The 20,125-nt window shown below is 40.9% G+C and overlaps 2 protein-coding genes across 4 annotated transcripts; one reads left to right on the top strand and one right to left on the bottom strand.

Annotated features, from left to right (window-relative positions):
- Window positions 1–391: 391 nt before the first annotated feature.
- Window positions 392–5,019, bottom strand: LOC149839857 (putative protein S-acyltransferase 16). Of its 3 annotated transcripts, none has more exons than XM_090004258.1 (7): window positions 4,509–5,019; window positions 2,390–2,482; window positions 2,200–2,301; window positions 2,039–2,116; window positions 1,867–1,965; window positions 1,673–1,768; window positions 392–997 (listed from the first exon to the last, which is right to left on the bottom strand). In XM_090004258.1, the coding sequence occupies exons 1-7, from the start codon at window positions 4,776–4,778 to the stop codon at window positions 890–892; spliced, it is 846 nt and encodes a 281-aa protein (XP_089860384.1). In that variant the 5' UTR covers window positions 4,779–5,019; the 3' UTR covers window positions 392–889. The 3 variants fall into 3 exon arrangements, 2 of the variants coding, with proteins under 2 accessions (XP_089860384.1, XP_089860385.1); XR_016431515.1 differs by having other exon boundaries at window positions 585–997; window positions 2,043–2,116; window positions 4,509–5,008; XM_090004259.1 differs by lacking the exon at window positions 2,200–2,301 and having other exon boundaries at window positions 4,509–5,006.
- Window positions 5,020–10,282: 5,263 nt separating this feature from the next.
- On the top strand, window positions 10,283–18,434 carry LOC149839856 (auxin-responsive protein SAUR72-like). Its single transcript, XM_090004943.1, has 4 exons — window positions 10,283–10,375; window positions 13,124–13,147; window positions 17,396–17,400; window positions 18,011–18,434. Exons 1-4 carry the CDS (start codon window positions 10,283–10,285, stop codon window positions 18,432–18,434), a joined length of 546 nt encoding a protein of 181 aa, XP_089861069.1.
- The last annotated feature ends 1,691 nt before the right edge of the window (window positions 18,435–20,125 follow it).

The following is a 20,125-nucleotide window of genomic DNA, read 5'->3' as shown; positions in this document are numbered from 1 at the left end:
CACCTCCTACGATGCGCACTCACACCACACACTGCACCAATCCTGCAACATGTGTCTACTTCCGTGCAGCCTCTTGCTACACATCATCTAGTGTGCGCATTACCAGGATTTGATTGTATTTAGTTGCTACCGCAGCAAGCACTATTGCGGACGTATCACAATGTATTGAGTTTGTGAACCTTCCTTAGTCTGCATTCTTTGTGACCTACCTATATGAGACAGAGGACTGTGTAAAGCTGAGCGTGGCCTAAAAGGCAACAACCTCTCTTGTAAAGTGTTCAACTCTACTTTGTTTTGAGAGCTTGTATCCTAGCTACGGGCTAGACGAAACCCCTTAGAAATTTGTAATAGTGTAGTGACACAGTAAAGCATAATCACAAGCACACACTTCACAAGTGACGCCACATACAAAATCGAAGAGAGAAGAGCTTAGAAGAATAGCTCAATAAGTCCAAACTTTCGCACTAAAATATTTTAGACCTCGATCAAGGTCTTTCGCCTTCAAAAATGAATCCTAAAACTAAGGTCCCACGCAGAACCTGATTCCGTGACATGCTAATGCCGACAATCATGAAAGGGATATACATCACAACCACCGATCATCAACTTTGGAATGTATAACACCAATTACAAGCTTTTTATTCTATCTCAATTCATGTGAAATTACATGAAAACTTACAATCTGTGTAAAGCGACGCCCCACTTTAGCATCCCCTTCTCAAGTGCCTGAAAATCAATGATGCAAGCGAGTGACACAGGAGTCCAATGTGAATAACCCAAGCAGCTGCCAACATATTTCCCAAAACAGTTGTTTTCTCCTAGCAGCAGCAGCAGCCTCAGCCTGGAATGGAATGACTACGAGGAAAGACTGATATTCTGTGTGAGATTGTCAGCTTGGTGCTGTAGGAGAGCCATCGTAAGAAGTACGGAATCTGAGACCGGAACCGATATGCCCGGAGGTAGGAAAAAGCCAACTGAAAAAGTTTGGACCTAGTACCTGGATAGTGATGCCAAATAGAAAAAGTCAGGAACCGATATGCCTGATAAGAGTAAATACATGGCCGCATCGAACAATTCATGAAGAAAAAAACCCAAAAAACTCACTATGCTCTGATTTATAAAACAGCAAGAAATCTTCATCAGGGAAAGGACAGTTGAGAATATTCAAAAAAAAAAAGAAGAGGAGAAAAAGGTGCTGTTCTAAATTACACGTCCAATCATAACCAGGCATAAAACATGCACATTTCTGGAAGGAAATTTCCGCTCCCAAGAATCAAATTGATTCCTAACTCAAAGTTAAGACCTCAAGTATTTATTAATCACCATGTTTTGTACACATGACAAATTAGTCTTCATGTTAAATATTTTTAAAACTACCAATTAATCAGTCACCAAAATTTTCTATAAATGACTCATAGGACATCAGGACGCATGCACCAAGAAGCATTAAACAAAAAACAAATCCAATTTTGAAAACAAAAAAAGCAGAAAAAATCAACTGGGAGAAAGCAAGTCCTGACGACAATGTTTCTTGAAGTTCAATACTAAGATCTCCTTGCAAGGCAATAGATTTGAATCAACGATGGCAGCACCCTTAATAATGCTATTTCCATGTCAGATAATTATCTAAAAAATGTTCACAAAATCAACATGATTGAGGGGGTGGCCTTACTGAGATAAGATTTTCATAAACACCAAGGTCATATGGGTGACGATAAATATGTCCCACTTTCTCAGCCAACCACATTGCCCTTACTCCCTCGTGATACTGCAAGAGTCATTATACATATAATCCAACTTCTAAACTTAAATAACAATCTAACATGATGCACACTGCACAATAGATTACCAAATATCACACCTCACCTCTATTGTTGTCTTGTTATGAAAAATAAGATATATGTGCCATCCCAAGAGAATACTTAGTGCCACACTTAAGGGAACCAATATTGTACCGCAGAGTATCTGAGGAATACATTAGTTGTAAAACCAAAGACATATTCCACTTTAGAGGCAGAAAATCACTCAAATCACTTACATACACAGTTTTAAATGACCTGCCACCCAACTGCTCATCGTTGTTTACATCATGTGTCACAGTGCTTAGAAGCATAGCCTGAAATGAAAATATTCACAAAATTAGGAACTCATTGTCAGCTTCATAGACATCTATTAGGAATAAAGGAATTGGAGGTGCACCATGGCGTGAAAGCATGCAATTACAGCATACAACACAAAGACAAAGAAGGCCTTATAATTTCCATGGCCAACACAGTTATTTATCCAGACACAGTGGTGATCCTGCAAGAGGCAAGGAGTGCGTTGTAAATGCATCCCAAGATTAAAAAAAGAGCTAGTAATATGTGCAGCAGCTATTTCTCTCACTTACCATTCTCAGTACACACCTCCTGCAAACCCGACAATGATGTGCACGAGGTGGCTTATAATGGGAACATTTTTGGCAATACCTCAGATCCCCACCCTGCAAACATTTGGATAAAAAGCTCAAGTTCAAAACCAATTATAACATAAAGATATACACCATGATAATAATAGAGATCATATGCAGATCAACTCTATCTGAAATACCAATAAAAGCTGAGATTTTGTTAATCTCAATCAGTGAAAATAAACCAAGGAGATAGATTTGAAAAGCTTTATGCCTTTACAGTTTATAATCGCAAGAAAATCATATGCATATTTCAGCTTGAATGCTGTGACTTGTCAAGTGAAATATAAATAAGAGGAATTCCAAATGAAGAGCAGTTAAGATAGCTTTGATTTATAATCTTTGCAGGTCCAAAATAACCAACAATGCAGGTATATGTAGAACATGATAAGTAACCTATGGCTAAAAAATTAATTCTTAAACAAATATTAGGTGAAAAAAAAAAGAATCATAACCATTAGTATTATGTAAAGAACACAAACAGGAGACAATGATCAGACAAGCCTAGGGGACATGGAAAGTATGTTGATGTATAAGGGACACTGATTAGACTTAAGTAGACGGTTTTCAAATTGGCACATAGACTTTGAGTCTATTGCAAGTGACAAGACCAGAGAGGAAATCAAACTTAAAGATACAATAGATATCAGGACTGTTCTTACATTAGTCCAAGTACACTGCTGGTGAAGTTTCTCACGAGTTCAAGAACAGGCTACTTAAGTGGGCTCTCTCTGGAATCGAGATTGAAAATTGAAGTTTGCTGATTATTGATGGGCTATGAAGCCGCAATTGATACCTAAAGTTTTGGACAGCAAGGCAATCTTACGTTCTAGATTTTCAAAGGCCAAAATTGCAGCACACGGGTCATGATTTTGATCTCATTGTTGTATTGTAAGTAGAAAATAGAAATACAAAAGAAAGTTTTAGAGCAGCTGATGAAAGTAAAAAGAAATGCATCAAAGTGTGATCAGCGGTCATAGTTAGATTAGGGCATCCCATCACTATTACGACAGTTGTAGTCACATATAGGACGCATAGGGCAGCAACATCTATGAAACATAAACCCATGTAAGAAGCCTTTGTATTTCAAGTTTAGTTAGTGAATACCACTTGCTCTTTTCAACAACCATGCTACAAAAGATATTTGTAATTTGGACCACCTACTCTCTAAGATTAGAGATAACAAGGGGAAAGATATAAGATATCTCTAACACTTTGCCATCTACAATAGGAATCTTATGTCAAGATAAACTGTCATGGGCTATGGCTTCACACTAAATCACTTCAAAACAGTGAATAAGTTTACTTCTCCGTGCAAATCATTCCCATGTTGAAACATATTACCATCTAAATCCCACATATCTAAATGGCTTATATTAGTATCATTCTCTTAATCTAATCTTTACAACAAAATTCCAAGGTGAACAGATGATGACTCGATCCAACTATATCAAATATGTATCTAGAAGCCAACATTTTGGGACATCTAAACTGTCATGAAGACTATGACGGCAAAAACCTATTTCATTTAGCAATTCCAGTACCATAACGTATCAAGTACTGGAATCTAGCGCTTTCCACCATCAACTCTGCCCCGAATTAGGATGTAGATATTGATCTAGACTAAACAAAGAATGTGACACAACCCAACAGTGATGATGATAATGAATGAAATTCAAGTTCAATGTGGGAAAAGAGAATGAAATACTACAAAAGTAACATTCAGATAATTAGGGCTAAAACTAGGGTATCTCTTCGGCGATTCTTTACATGCCGAACCAAACTAAAGAATGAATTCAACGATGATGATTTCTACAATAGTGATGGGATACAAATACCGATCACGACAACGACGAAACCAAATTCAAGCTAATGCGACCAAAAGAGAAGGAAATGCCAAGAACCAACACTCAGCAAAAATTAGGGCAAAATTTTGCATCTAAACTCAAATTCATCCAACAAATGAAGAAAAAGAACCTAATGAAGCAAGAAACAACAATTCTGAAAAAAAAAACGCACAAATCACTCGGCTAGGGTTAGGGTTCCAGCTAGAGCTTGCCTTCCTCTTGATCTCATGGATCGGCGACTCAGAATCCTCGATATCCGGCACGAAGGACGTCGGGACGCTGCCGGGATCCTTGATGATGGCCAGAACGTAAGAGAAGACCGCCATGAACACGAACGCCGTGAAGGCGCCAGCGTTCAGGAGGCCCGGCGACGTCCGCAACCCGAGCCAGTCATCCACGACAACAAAGACGGTAGTGTAGTAGAGGAATCCGATCACCAGGAAGACGACGGTCACCGGGAACGAGAGAAACCGGATACTCATCTCCGGCGATGCTGAGGGCTAGGGTTTTCGACTTTTCTCCTCGCACTTCTTCTTCTTCTCCTTCCGTCGCTCACCGTAGGATTCTCCGCCGAGTCACGAGATCGACGGCTTGGGAGTTCTCCGGGAGGCGTCAGGTTTTCCGGTGGCGTCGTGGTGATCGGAGAACGGGAAGCACGGGCGACAAAGGTACCGGATTCTCATTTTCCGGCAGGTCGCCCTGCCCCCACCCAGACTTTCTTTCAGGGCAAGGAGAGAGAGCGGAGCAGGTGCGTATTGTGTTGAGGTAGGGAGAAATGACGTTTGTGCCGTTCTCTTTAGAGGAAATGACACGTCCAACCTTCGTTTCCTGGGTTTGGATCGTGGATTTGACCTAGGTCTTATAAGATTATTGTCTCAGTAGTCTCCAGAGAGAGAGAGAGAGAGTAGGGATGGCAGTGGACCCAAGGACAACGGGGAAGGTTAAAATAATAAAATCTATTCCCGTGCGGGAATGGACTTACGCTTTCCCCTGCCCTGCCCCCATCCCAATCCTCCGGCCTTAATCCGCCCCTTTTTTGGACTGGGGATGGAGAACATAAAACCCGAATAGAGGCAGGAGTGAAGGTTAAAATCCATCCCCGTGCGAGGATAGAGACAGGGATAAACAAGGTTGTTAAATGCGATGAGGCTAAGCGAGGCTTTGAGCCTCTCACAACATGAGACTCTCAAGTATCCGTGGTGTTATCTAAAATATCATAAAAATATGTGGCATCAAACTCAATGCCTCGCACTAGTGAAACATTTCATTATTATTATGGTAAACATGACTGCTTCTAACCCAGAAATTCCAAATTTGGGTTAAAAACTTTTTATATTTACTTTAAGCGCATCACAGTAACGCCTCAATACCTTGAGCATGCGCTTACGCCTCTCACAACACTGGGGATGAATGTTAGGATTTGGAGACGGGGGTGGAGACCTTGTCCCTCACCCGATCAACTGTCATCCCTGAGAGAGAGAGAGGAGTCCAAATGACAGCAAAAAGTGCCACTTTCTTTTTTTAAAACTGGCCCACTGGTCCCTCTTTCATTTTTCTAGGAGCGATTCGATATGAATTGATTTTGAGAACCTTACAAATTGCTTTCAATTGGGCCACTTAAGGCAGGGTGGCCGTGGGTAGAGATGTCAATGGGCTTGAATTACCCGGACCCAACCCTAACCAAACTCTATAAAGTTTGGGTACCATGATAATTAATAAGACCTGATTAAGAGCAGGGTCTGATCCGGTTAATACTATAGTTGTGAAATTTTATATCAGACCCAGACCCAACTCGAGATTCCATTAAGACATGCAATTTTTTAATGTAAAAATAATAAAAAAATATGATTTTTACCGGGTATGTTCCAGGTTTGGTTCATGTAGTTCTTATCTGATTTGGGTATGATTTTTCTTATAATAGACCTGGGTCCAGACCTGAAAATCAGGTTCAAGTCTGATTTCACTCGAGTTTCAACCCAACATGACCCGTTGGCATCCCTAATCGTGGGGCTCAACTTCGAGTTTTTCTCACTTCGGTAAGGTTTCTTCTAGGGATGGTAGTGGACTGGGGGAAAACAGGGCCTCATCCTGCCTCACCTCATTTGGACTTGGGGATGGAGGACATGAAACAAGGATGGAGGCTGGGATGGACTTACGCTTTCTCCGGCCTCCCCCGCCTTCGATCCTTCTTTAAAAATGGCAATGGATCAAGGAGAAACAAAGCCTCACCCTGCCTCACCCCCATTTGAACCAGAGATGAAGGACATGAAGCAAGAATGAAGGCAAAGATGAAAGTTAAAATCCAAACCCGTGCAAGGATGAAGGGCAGAATTTTGAGACCGGGCAGGAAGGGTCCACTGCCCTCCCTAGTTTCTTCTTGTCAATAAAACCTTTTCAGAAAAAAGTCAACTCCTCGTTAAACAAATAAATTGCAAAAAGCTGCTTGACCCATCAGCTATTCACGAAAAAGTGCCCCAGATTTTTCTGTTATTACGTTAATAGCCTCCTTTTTCTTATCATGTTCACTCACCGCTTTCATTGGCTTAAACCTTAGGTCCCCTTATCCCACTGATAAGTACATTAAACTTCAGTCTCCTAATAAAAGGTGCACACCCTTTGTTTTCAAACTCAATAACATTCTTTTTTTTTTTGTTTTTAATGACGAGAAAGCCAGGTCACTTAATAGCCTTTTGTACATACAATCTTATAGAAGACACCATTTTTTTCTAACTTTTTTAGTAAATCTAATCGTACAGATGTGGTCTACATGGTTTGGTTAGTAGAAAATAGGCCTCAGAACATATAAGCAGGTTTTTAAAAGGATCAATGGTTTACAAAGTGCCAAAATTAAAAAAAAATATATTTTAATGTAAAAAAATATTATCCAAAGTGTATTGTTGAACGTATCTTTGAAGTCAGATTTAAGGGATACAACTTGAATTCATGATTTTCCAACTTATATTATATATATATATATATATATGTGTGTGTGTGTGTGTGTGTGTGATTGAGTAAGCCAGAATTATTATTAAGCTTACAAGCTACATGCCCATAACTCTAAGTAGATGTAACAGGTTGATCATGACTGAAATGATGAGTTTCAAAGCCGGGGTGGCAACGGGTTGGGTTTGGTTTGGACCCGGTGGCCCCAATTCTCTGGAATGGTATCGGGTTCGGATTGACTTGGGTCTAACCGGACCATCATAAGAAAAAACATACCCGAATCCGATAAAAACTACATGAACCTGACCTGGGCCATATCCGGTAAAATAATATTTTTTATCATTTTTACATTGAAAATTTGTGGGTCTTAATCAGAACTCGGGTAGCGCCTGAGTCTGGTATAAAATTTCACAAACTATACTCATCTCCATGTATTAATCAGACCTTCGTTTCCAGGGTCTGATATAAAATTTCACAAACTATACTCAGCTCCATGTATTAATCAGACCTTCGAGTCCAGACCTGGGTCTTAATCTAGCCTTCTTATTTATCACCATACCCTGACCTATAGGGTTTGGTACGAGTTGGGTCCGGGTAAACCCGACCTGTTGACACCCCTATTTCAAACAAGGCAAGCCTGCTTTTGGTAGCTTAACCGTTTCCGTCATCAATCAACTTGTGTGACGCATTGCAAAGCATTATTATATTATAAGATGAGATTTTTTTCGAAGGCACGTACGCATAAAGCTACGTCGCGGGGGCCTTCTCTTCTAAGCCCGTGACAGTACTTAGATTGTTTTTCACATGGTTAACCACCTTAACAACAACTCTGTCCCCTTCCCTTGCAACGATCTTAAGGCCAAGACACTTGCCATTTACTGTGATAATTGGCAATCTTATCTTTATTAAGCACCAGAGGAGCCAATATTAGGAAAAAAATCACCCAAGTAACAAGATATGCAGACCCCAAGGAATGGCCCACATGGCCTGCTGGTATATATATGAAAGCAAATTTAATGATAGGGGCCGAATACTTATAAGGTGTTCGACCGGCCAACCCCATAGCACCACCTAGTGGCTACCTCCCCTCCATTAAGAGAACCCCATGCGTCCTCCCTTGTTTAAAAGGGCCCGATCATACAACCATGTCTCCTCGTAGATAGGGATGTAAGGTGTTCGGCTCGATCATATAACCATGTATCCCCTATGCCAAGTTTGAGTTTCCTTGTTGGCGCCCTCTTTCGGAAGTCCAAGCCACAAGCTCTTTGAGGGTCTAGAGGGAAGCCCACAAGGTTTTGCACCATTAGGATGGTGACTGTAAGTATGGTATCCTAAGACTAGTGTGCAGGGATGGACCCAGAAACTTTTATTGGGGGGCGCCCAAACATAAACCAAAACTTTTTTTCTTGTTGTGGCCAGAAATTTTTTTTTTTTGGGTGGGTGGAGGCAGAATTTTTTTCACGTATGTTGGGAGCAGCCAGATAAAGGCTCCAATATAAGTTTTAAATTCTTGCCGGGAGGGGGGGTGCAGTCGTAATGTAGGTCTGTCTCTGCTAGCACGACCACCGGTTTCTCCATGTAATAAACGAAACGAAAAAAAAGAACAAACCAAGATACACAATGAGAACTATGAATGACATACATTGAATTTGTAGTGTCTTGTTATAGCAGTATCTTGTGCATGGGCAAGCTCAGTGGATGAGCACAAGGCACTCAAAATGAAGAGAAAGACAAGGGCAGCCATGTTTGTGATGCAAACAAATGAAATCCTTCTCTTTAGCCTGTGTGATAAAGTATGTAGAATGTGTATAGTTTATATAGGGAATAGACAAAGAGAAGATTGTTTGGTGATTAGGAGCTCTGGTAGGTGCAGCTACGTCACTTTGTTATTGGACATTGCAGGTTCAAAACCCAATGGTATATAGTTGTATAACTGGTAGGGCTCTGCCTAACCCCAGCTTGCCTATAAGAAAAAAGTTAACTGTCTTAGGTGTACCGTGAGAATTTGCTCTGCGTGAAAATTTATCTTAATTGGTTCTCTTATCGTCCAGTGTTCTAAATAAAACCAATGGCGACAATACTAATTTAGGCCATTTTGCAAGGACATAGCCATTTAAACAATCTCTACCATTTCACTCATCACCACCCAAGTTGCACCCATGCATCTTAAACCAAAAGATAGACATAAATTGATGTTTGTTGCAATCTTTTGTATGTATGCATGTACAAACGACTTGGCAAACTTTTTTTTGGGTCAATTTGACCCTATAGATGTGATTTACATGCTCCTTTTAGCAAGGATCGACATTTGGATTTACGGATTCCGACACCGGAGTAGGGTTTTCCACTAAGGGTGTCAACAGGTCAGGTTTGGTTCAGACCCAAGTAGAACCAAACCCAGACCTGATTTGAGATGCTGGTACCAGGTTCAGACCCGGATCCAATCGGATCCACCATAAGAGAAACCATATCTAAATCCCATACGGATTACATGAACCAGACCCGGAACATACCCAATAAAATATTTTTTTTTTTATATTTTTACTTTTTACGTTGAAAAATTACGGATCTTAGTCAAAACTCGTGTAGAGTCTGGGTCTGGTATGAAATTAAACAAACCATATCCAGCTCCATATATTAATGGGACCCTTCGGGTCCTACCCACATTTTAATGGGACCTTCTTAGTTATCACCAAACCCTAACCCTATAGGGTTTGGTATGAGTCGGGTCCTGGTCAAACCCACTGCATGGAAGTTGTTGAAAGATTAGACCAAGGACAATTTAGGCATGCATAGTAAAACCCACAAACCATGTAACAGTTTTCTGTAAGCATTTATCTTACCACCCAACTTGTACACAGAATCACAACCAAAAATATATTAATTAAATTACTGACTAACTAAATATAATATACAAACATTGCATGTGTATAACTTATGCTGATTGTAGCCTTCCACTTATAAATATGCCACTGGTCTCTCCTCGGCTCATGCAAGACGCCCTTCTTCTCTATGCTATTGGGCCTTCTTTTAGATCTCAGATATGGATCCCAAGAAGCCTAACAAGATCAGGGAGATTGTTCGTCTGCAACAACTAGTTAAGAAGTGGAGAAAGGTAGCAAGTGCTCAAAAAACAGTGGCAAGAAGAGCATCAGTTGTTGGACATTTTGGGTTACGGGTCCAACCCACAGTCTGACCCGGTTTGACACCCTCTTAGTGGGTCACGTAAGTGGCTGAATAATGGAGATAGTGGGTGGGAGTTACGTGAATGTGGAGAGACCACATTCACGTAACTACCCAATTCCTCCATTATATAAAGGGCTTAGGGGTTACGAAGTTGATGAGGATTCGTAACACTTCCCTGCCCAAAATTCAGTTCTGCATTCAGGTTTAAGCAGAATAGGGTCCTGCTCACCGTCGACATAAGACCTGGGCTCATTGTGGGCGTTGACCGACTGAGGAGAACGCCGAACTACCTACACGGACAATGGCGAATCCAGGTACGCTCCCTGTCTTGTTGTTTTTACAGGGTTTCGCCCAACAATGGGTTATGAGCCCACGAGCCACGCATTTCCGCTGCGCGTGGCCGTGTAGACCCATTCAGCGTTTTCACCCTGTTGCCTGATTTCTGCGAACGCATGTCACCGTAGGGTGACATCCTGGCAGATGCAAACAGTTTGGAAACAACATTGAGTTTCAGGCAGACTGTCGCTGTGGGGCGACAGTCATCACCAGCAAAAGTCACCTTAAAGGGCGACTTCCATTTCCCATCGTCGGAGCCGTCACCTGTAATCCCATGCACCGTCGGGTTGCAGGGTGGACGACATATGCCGGAGGTGTTGTCAAAGATAGCCGGCGTCTGGGCCTTTTGCCGGAAAGCTGCAGGTGACAGCGGCGGTCTTGTCGGTGCCACGGATCACCCACCCCATCGCCGGAGGAACCTGCAAAACCGGCGATGACAATAAAAAAAAAATTTAATTAAACCCTTACCTGTCGCCGGGGAGGGGGTGGGTTTTCGCCGGGGCTGTCGTCGGATTAGACCATCGTCGTGGGGCGATATGCCGGGTGAATCATCCGTCGTTCGCCGATGATCTTGTCGGCACTGCAGTTTCGGCCGTGCCCTTCAGCCATCGGACGACCCAACCACCATCGTCGCCGTGGGGCGACGTCTTCTGACGGGGGGGGGCTGTCGCCGGACCGGCGTCACCGTGGGGTGACGCAGGTCGCTGGCAACCGGTGCCGGTCGCCGTGACGGCGACGTGGGTTGCCGTGGAACCGAAAAGGGCGGAAACCGAAAACCCCCTTTTTGATTTCCCTAAAACTGAAACAGAAACCATTGGGTTTCTGTTTAAGTTTTTAAAAGTGGACCGAATCGGGTCCGACGATGAGACCCGATGACAGACCTGATCTAAACCCTTTTGGGTGGATCGGGTCTGCTCTTTTACTTTTTGGATCTGACCCGGACCCATAAAGGTACCGGGTCTGGGTCTGATCTGAAAAGGATCGAGTCTCCATTTAGATCAGGTCCGATCCAGATTCATTTTGGAACGGGTCCAATCCGGACCCATTAAGAGTCGGGTCGAACCCGGGGTCCGTTTCGGACCTGGTCGAACCTGGGTCCATGAAGGACCGGGTCGTACCCAGGTCCGGTTTGGACCGGGTCGTACCCGGGTCCGGTTTGGACCGGGTTGAACCCGGTATCCGGTTTGGACTGAGTCATACCCGGATCCTTGAGGGACCGAGTCCGACCCGGGTCTATTTTGGACCGGGTTCGACCCAGGCCTGTTTCGGACCGGGACTAACCCGGGTTTTAGTTCGGGCCGGGTCTGACCCATATTAAGTATGGGTCAGGTCAGACCCGGATCCCATTTAAAACTGGGTTGGATCCATAAAAAAAAACAGGATCCAAACACTATTGAGACTGAATCGGATCAGGTACCTGATCTGACCCCTTCCGGAACCGGTTCAGAGCCGTTTTTGACCAGTTCTTTTCAGTTTCTCACCGGTTTCGAGATGCTTAGACCTTGTTTTCATAAATATAAAGAAATACAGAGATTTTGGCATACGGTTATAGGGTTTTATGAACTTTTGTTCATATTAAGTATCGGTTTATAAGGTTCAGAACCGGTTCGGACCCTTAGATGACCGGTTCAGGGCGGTTTCAGACCGGTTCAGAGTGTTTTTAGACCGGTTCCTACTTGAGGACCCTAGGTTTTACCCATATGAGCATGCTTTTGTTATTTTTCATGCTTTATAAAGTATTTATTTTGAATAATGCATGACTTATGCATGTTAATTCATGTATTTAGCGTTGGTTAAGTTATACATGATGATTTTAAGCATGAATTATGACTAAATTTATGACAATTAGTTTATGCATTTTTTTGTTGAAGTATGAATTGATATTATGTCATGAATATACATGCATTAAAATGTGTGCATGGGTGTGCTCCATAATATGAATAGGTTTTTCAGTAAAAGATTATGATTAATCGATTCATGTAATCACCAAAGTGATCTGAGTCATGTTATTTAAGGATTCTTTGAACCGTATTAAGATTCGTAATTATGATTGTGTGTGAATTTATGAAACATCGATTCTACCCAAAGGTAGGTTGTTGTGTTCCAAAATTTACAAAGGGTGTGATAGTAGATGTGCATTCCAGCCCATGAAGCATGTTCGTACCCAAAGGTACAGTGCTGAATTGCCTCTGGATTCATGATCTACTAGTTTCACCAACTGTAGTCAATTCCTTGGAAATTGAAAAGACAGAGCAATTATGAGTATTATCGTTTTCACCAAAGTGAAACGATAATGGCTCAACTATGCTTGTCTCAGAAAAGGTGAAAATAAAAGGTCTCACTTTTACCTTTTCAACACGAGTCTCGTTTGAGCAATAATAGTAATGTCTTTCCGTTTTTCGTTCCTTTGATTTATCAGGTTCCTTCCATATCGACGGTTCTAGTAGTATCCCTATCTTAGACGGATCAAATTTTTCTGATTTGAAAGAAATTGTGTTATTCACTTTGGGCTATATGGATTTAGATCTGGCTCTTAGAATTGACGAACCTCCCGCTCTTAATGATCAGAGAACAGCCGATCAGAAAGCTGCCTCTGAGAAGTGGGAGCGCTCAAACAAACTTAGCCTGTTGCTTTTGCAATCTCGGGTGGCTAAGAACATTCGAGGTGCAATTCCTCATTGTGGGACTGTGAAGGAATTTCTGGGAGCCATTGAGGCTCAGTTCGTCACTTCTAATAAGGCAAGGGCCAGTACCCTCATGTCCAAATTAGTGTCTATGAAATATGCTGGTGACAGTCACATCCGACAGCATATTTTGGAAATGAAGAATATTGCGACTCAACTGAATGACATGAAGTTCGCCATCTCTGACTCATTTTTAGTCCATCTGATCTTAACCTCGTTACCTACTGAGTATGGACCCTTTAAAATCTCCTACAACACACATAATGATGAGTGGTCTTTTAATGACCTCTTGAGTAAGTGTATTGAGGAAGATGAGAGATTGAAGGGTGAGAGGGTGTCAAGTGCACATATGGCCTCTCATAAGGATAAACAGAGGTCGAGGCCAAAGAAAAGCTCCTTCAAAAAGAAGAATCAGAAGAGAGCCACTGGGGAAAGTTCAAACTCTCAGGCGAAAGTCAAAACCCAGTTAGGTGGTTCTTTTATAAAGTGTTTCTTCTGCAAAAAGAAAGGGCATAAGAAGGTGGACTGTTTAAAGTTCAAGAAATGGCTCGAAAATAAAGGTAATAAGTCATTCGTTTCTCATGAGTGCAATCTAATTCATGTTCCATTGCATAGTTTGTGGATTGATTCTGGTGTCACGATGCACATTGCCAACTCTTTGCAGGCATTTCTGAACAAAAGGGAATCAACGGAGCATTAAAGAAGCATCTTCTTAGGAAATAAGATGCGTTCACATGTCAAGAGCGTTGGGACCTGCAGAATTGTGTTGGAGTCGGGATTCATGTTGGATTTGGTCAATACATTTTATGTTCCATCTTATAGTCGGAGCCTAATTTCAATTTCAAAACTTGACAAGTTTGATTTTGTATTTAAATTTGAAAAATCTGAACTTATTATTATGAAAAATTCAATGAATATAGGTTCTGCATATATGTGTGATGGTTTGTATCGATTAAGAACCAAACTCCAAATTCAGGAATCTCACTCCATTGAGAACACAATGATTGACAATAAACGTGGTCTAAAGGATGATCAATCCTATTTGCTTTGGCATCAAAGATTAGAACATATCTCGAAAAAGAGAGTCCAAAGACTCGTGAAAGAGGGAATCCTTGGATCCCTTGATTTTACGAATATAGAGCCATGTGTTGACTGCATAAAGGCTAAGCAGTCTAACACATACAAGAAAGATGCCAAACGCAGCAATGGAAAGTTAAAAATAGTGCATATGGATGTTTGTGGGCTTTTTTCACCGTGTTATATGGGTGAAAAGTATTTTGTTACCTTTATAGACGACTACTCACAGTATATGTATCTCTACTTATTATCTGAAAAATCTGAAGTCTTTCAAGTTTTTAAGGACTTCGAGAAAGAAGTAGAGAAACAAACCGGTGAAGTTATTAAGGTTGTCGGGTCAGATAGAGGTGGCGAATATTATGGTCATTTCACTGAGATGGGACAAAAGGAAGGTCCGTTAGCGCGGTTTCTAAAAGAGGAAGGCATTGTACCTCAGTATACCATGCCTAGTAGTGCTTACCAGAATGGTGTAGCCGAGAGGAGAAACCGTACGCTTAAAGAATAGTTTGAGCGATGTTGAATCACTCAAACCTTCCTTTGACTTTGTGGGGTGAAGCTCTTAGGACTGCAGTGCATATTTTCAATAAGGTTCCTACGAAGGCTGTTCAAAAGACTCCTTACGAGTTATGAACAGGTAGAAAACCTTCTTTGTCATATATGCAGATATGGGGATGTCCAGCAGAAGCTAAATTGTATAACCCACATATAAAAGCTTTTGATCTTAGGACAACTAGTGGTTTCTTCATTGGTTATCCAGAAAGATCGAAAGGCTTTAGGTTTTATTGTCCATCTCATACACCACATATAGTGGAAACAGATAAAGCAAGATTTCTTGAAAATGGTTCTGTTGGGATAGATGCATCTCAAAATATTGATTTTGAGGAAATGCAGGATTCAGGTTCTACACCTGCTGAGGATAATGACCCGATTTTCTCTATCATTGTTCCTTCGAGTAATGTAAGAGAAAGTCCAGTCAATGAACATCAATCCCAACTAGATCCGGTTGTTGATGAGGATATACAACAACAACAGAATACAGAGGCTCATTTTGAACCACCTGTAGCACCTGTATGGAGGTCTACCAAAATTAGGAAATCTGCTATCCATCCGGACTATGTTGTGTATTTACAAGAGTCAAATGATTTCATAGACATTGATGAAGATCCCTTCACATTTGCAGAAGTCATTGAAAGTGAAAGATCAACACATTGGATCAATGCCATGAAAGAAGAACTTGACTCTATGACAAAGAACCAAGTGTGGGATCTTGTACCTCGACCTGATGGAGTTAGACCTGTTGGTTGTAAATGGGTTTACAAAACCAAAACAGACTCTAAAGGTCATGTGGAGAGGTACAAGGCTAGGCTTGTTGCAAAAGGTTTCACACAGATAGAGGGCATTGATTATAATGAGACTTTTTCTTCTGTCTCAACTAAAGAATCATTGAGAATAATCATGGCCCTCGTAGCTCATTTTGATTTAGATCTGCATCAGATGGATGTGAAAACCGCCTTCCTGAATGGGGATCTGGATGAGGAGGTATACATGCAACAACCTCCTGGTTTCAGTATAGATGACTAAAATAACTTAGTTTGCAAATTGAATAAGTCAATTTATAGACTTAAACAGGCCTCCCGCCAGTGGTATAAGAAGTTCAATCAGGTAATAATGAACTTTGGATTCACTGAAAACATTGTTGATCAGTGTATTTACATTAAGACTAGTGGGAGTAAGTTCATAATTTTGGTTTTATATGTTGACGATATTCTTCTTGCAATTAATGATTTGAGTCTTTTACATGAAACAAAAGACTTTCTTTCCTCTCATTTCGATATGAAAGACATGGGTGAGGCCACTTATGTCTTTGGAATCGAGATCCGTCGTAACAGAACTAAGGGTGTCCTTGACCTATCTCAGAAATCCTATATCCTTAAGGTTCTTAAAAGATATGGGATGGAGAATTGTTCTCCTAGTTCGGCACCTATAGTGAAAGGGGATAAATTGAGCTTGAAGGACTGTCCTCAGGATGATATTGCGAAGGCTCAGATGGATGCTGCCCCATATGCTTCAGCAGTTGGGAGTTTACAGTACGCGCAGACCTGCACTTGACCTGATATAGCATTTGATGTGGGAATGCTTGGTAGATATCAGTCAAATTCAGGCATTGTGCACTGGAAGGCAGCGAAGAAGGTTATGCACTATTTACAAGGAACGAAAGACTATATGTTGACCTACAGGAAAGCTGACCACCTAGAGGTCGTTGGATACTCTAATGCGGACTTAGGAGGGTGTATTGACAGTAGAAAATTCACTACTGGATACATTTTCCTTCTAGCGGGTGGTGTTGTCTCATGAAGAAGCGGAAAACAGTCTACTACTGCTGCTCATACCATGGAGGCGGAATTTATTGCTCTATACGAGACTTCGTCACAGGCTATTTGGATAAGGAACTTCATTATGGGTCTTGGTATAATGGACTCTATTGAGAGACCACTAAAGATCTTTTGTGACAATGAAGCAGTTGTGTCCTTTTCAAATAACAACAAGAGCTCAACATCGTGTCGACACATGGAGTTAAAATATTTTGTTGTTAAAGAAAGGACTGAGAATCATCTGGTATGTATTGATACAATTGGGATGAAGGAAATGACTGCGGATCCATTTACTAAAGGGCTAGCACCGGGATTGTATTCCCAACATGTAAAGGGGATGGGTCTTTTTGATTCCTTCTGATGTATGACAATACATTATGTAATCACATTTGTGTTTATGTTTTGATTCTCTAAGGTTTTGAGTTACTGTTGATTTTGCATAAAGAATCTCTCATATGGGTTAGAGAGAATAACAGAATAACAATATTAAAGGACCAATAGAATAGGTGAGAGACCAACCTATTCATAAATGTAATTTCTTTACATGTCTAAGCACTGAAGGTGAATTGTAGTGTAGTACAAGGAAATATGACATTTCATAAAGGGGTGTTCATATCCTTGACTCATATGATTCATCCTTATGATAAAGGGTGGCATGTGAACCCACATGAAGAATTAAATCGAGATAACGGTATACACCTCGATTTAGTACACTTTTGGTGTCAATGGGTCAAGTGGGAGAATGTTGGACATTTTGGGTTACGGGTCCAACCCACAGTCTGACCCGGTTTGACACCCTCTTAGTGGGTCACGCAAGTGGCTGAATAATGGAGATAGTGGGTGGGAGTTATGTGAATGTGGAGAGACCACATTCACGTAACTGCCCAATTCCTCTATTATATAAAGGGCTTAGGGGTTACCAAGTTGATGAGGATTCGTAACACTTCCCTGCCCAAAATTCAGTTCTGCATTTAGGTTTAAGCAGAATAGGGTCCTGCTCACCGTCGACATAAGGCCTGGGCTCATTGTGGGCGTCGACCGACTGAGGAGAACGCCGAACTACCTACACGGACAATGGCGAATCCAGGTACGCTCCCTGTCTTGTTGTTTTTACAGGGTTTCGCCCAACATCAGTTTCTTGAAGAGGACTCTATCTTTCTCTGACCCCTCCAAGATAGGTGGGGATGTGCCCAAAGGGTATCTTGCTGTGTGTGCAGGGAAGGAGATGAGGAGGTTCATCATCCCCAGTGACTACCTCAGCCACTATGCCTTTGTTGATATCCTCAAGGAGGCAGAGGAAGAGTTTGAGTTCCATAATGAAGGAGTGTTGAGGATTCCATGTGATGCTGATGTTTTTGAGAAGATGGTGAAGATGGTAGAAGAAGATGATGGTGATGGATTCTTTGTGCATGATAATGCTTCTCAAGACTGTGAGGAGGTGGGAGTGTCTTGTGGGTACGAGGATGATGCTCCTGCTGGGTTGGCTCTGTCTCATTCTCCCTCTCTCTTCTCTCTCTATGTACATGGGGAAAAACTATAAAACAATTCGAAGGTAGCAATGAAATTTGTGAAGCTGGATCCAGTTGCTTAAATTCATGTTTTCTTTTGTTCCTCTGAAAATTTAATAAGCTTTATTTCTTTTGTTTTTTTAAGGAAATAAATCTTTTTATCCTTTGCTACTATGATGGTATACATCTGTTTTGCGTAGATCTAAGCTCTAAAAGCAAAATCTAAATTGAGTCATGTTTACTATTAAAGTTGACTCAAATATGATATTTTATATCATTTTTAAACTACCTTCATTTTTCTTATAGAGTATTAAACATGATAAAACTTTCTAATATGCTAAATAAATCATGCTAAACACATCTACACGGTTAGATTTACCAATTGATGACTAGATCTATGCAAACAAGAGTGTGCACCACCGCATGGTATCATAGTAGAAAACCACCATTTGAGTTTTGTCATATGGTTGGGATTCTCTCACATGGCCATGTGCATGACCATTTTGGAAATAGCGGACGAGATTCTTTGCATCCATATTTGAAAAATAGACAATCTCTCTCTCTCTCTCTCTCTCTCTCTCTCTCTCTCTATATATATATATATATATATATATATATATATATATATAGATAGATAGATAGATAGATAGAGAGAGACGAGAGTAACAGCCAACCCTGGCCAACGCACCGGGGCCGCTCATCGCCCATGATGAGTGGCTGAGGTCATCGCATGTGACGCGAGCGTGCAAAAATACACTTTAGCAGTGGGTGCTATCAAAAATAGGTTTAACAACTTAGCAGCGAACGGGAGGTCCATCTCTCGTGCGATGGATGTGGTGTTAATTGGCCAGGGCCCAAGGTTAGCAGGAATACCGTCTCTCTCTCTCTCTCTCTCTCTCTCTCTCTCTCTCTATATATATATATATATATATATATATATATATATATATATATATATAGTGGTACATACATTTGCATGGATCTATCTACCAAATGTTGGATCTAACTAGGGGCGGCATTCCCGGTAGGGATGACCCAAAAAATACACCCCAAAGCCGTAATTGGTTAAGGTGGGCAATGGACCGTAGGTGGGCAATGCCCACCCTGAATGGACTGCTGGTCGGCAGGGCCCTGAGTCTGAGTGACCACCATTCGTGCCCAACCCCCGAGCCAAGTGGTGACTATATACCCACCCTACTATCTCTCTCTCTCTCTATTCCTTTGATTTTGGTTAGACAAGTATTTTTTTTTTTGTTTTTGGTTATCATAAATTTATGATTTTTAAGAAATTGAGGTATTGATTTGGACTTTTCCAAATGACATAAATGCTTAATTAAGGGTTTAAGTTTTTTGTGTTCTTTTTCTTAGGATTTATCTGATAATAGCATGAATGTTTTGATTTTAGGGGTTTTATTTGTTTTTTTAGCATAATGTAGAATAGGGTTTTTATTTATTTAATTAATTTATTTTTAAATAGCATACATGCTTAATTAAAGTTATAAAGTTTTTTGTATGTTTTTAATTAGCGTTAGACATGTAATGAGTGCTTGATTTTAGTTAGAATAATAATATTTTTTCCAATGAATGTAAATCCATGATTTTTTAGAGATTAAGGTATTGATTTGCATTTTTTCAAATAATGCAAATGTTTAATTATGATTTTTAACTTTTTGTGTCATTTTTTTTATATATATATATCATTAAACAAGATTCCATTAATGAA

Source organism: Nuphar pumila, chromosome 4 (genome assembly GCF_984573655.1).
Source record: "Nuphar pumila chromosome 4, dmNupPumi1.hap1.1, whole genome shotgun sequence".
Classification (NCBI taxonomy): domain Eukaryota; kingdom Viridiplantae; phylum Streptophyta; class Magnoliopsida; order Nymphaeales; family Nymphaeaceae; genus Nuphar; species Nuphar pumila.
The sequence above is the reverse complement of the archived record's forward strand: the minus strand, read 5'-3'. Positions and strand labels throughout refer to the sequence as shown.

Bases quoted from the DNA above. Each gene is read 5' to 3' on its own strand.
- LOC149839857 (XM_090004258.1), bottom strand. From the start codon at position 4,778: ATGAGTATCCGGTTTCTCTCGTTCCCGGTGACCGTCGTCTTCCTGGTG. The intron at 2,302-2,389 runs GTAAGTGAGAGA...TGCCTCTTGCAG, and splicing joins GGAGGTGTGTACTGAGAATG to GATCACCACTGTGTCTGGAT. The intron at 1,966-2,038 runs GTAAGTGATTTG...TGTATTCCTCAG, and splicing joins GGTCATTTAAAACTGTGTAT to ATACTCTGCGGTACAATATT.
- LOC149839856 (XM_090004943.1), top strand. From the start codon at position 10,283: ATGGATCCCAAGAAGCCTAACAAGATCAGGGAGATTGTTCGTCTGCAA. The intron at 10,376-13,123 runs GTGGCAAGAAGA...TTTCAACACGAG, and splicing joins TAGCAAGTGCTCAAAAAACA to TCTCGTTTGAGCAATAATAG.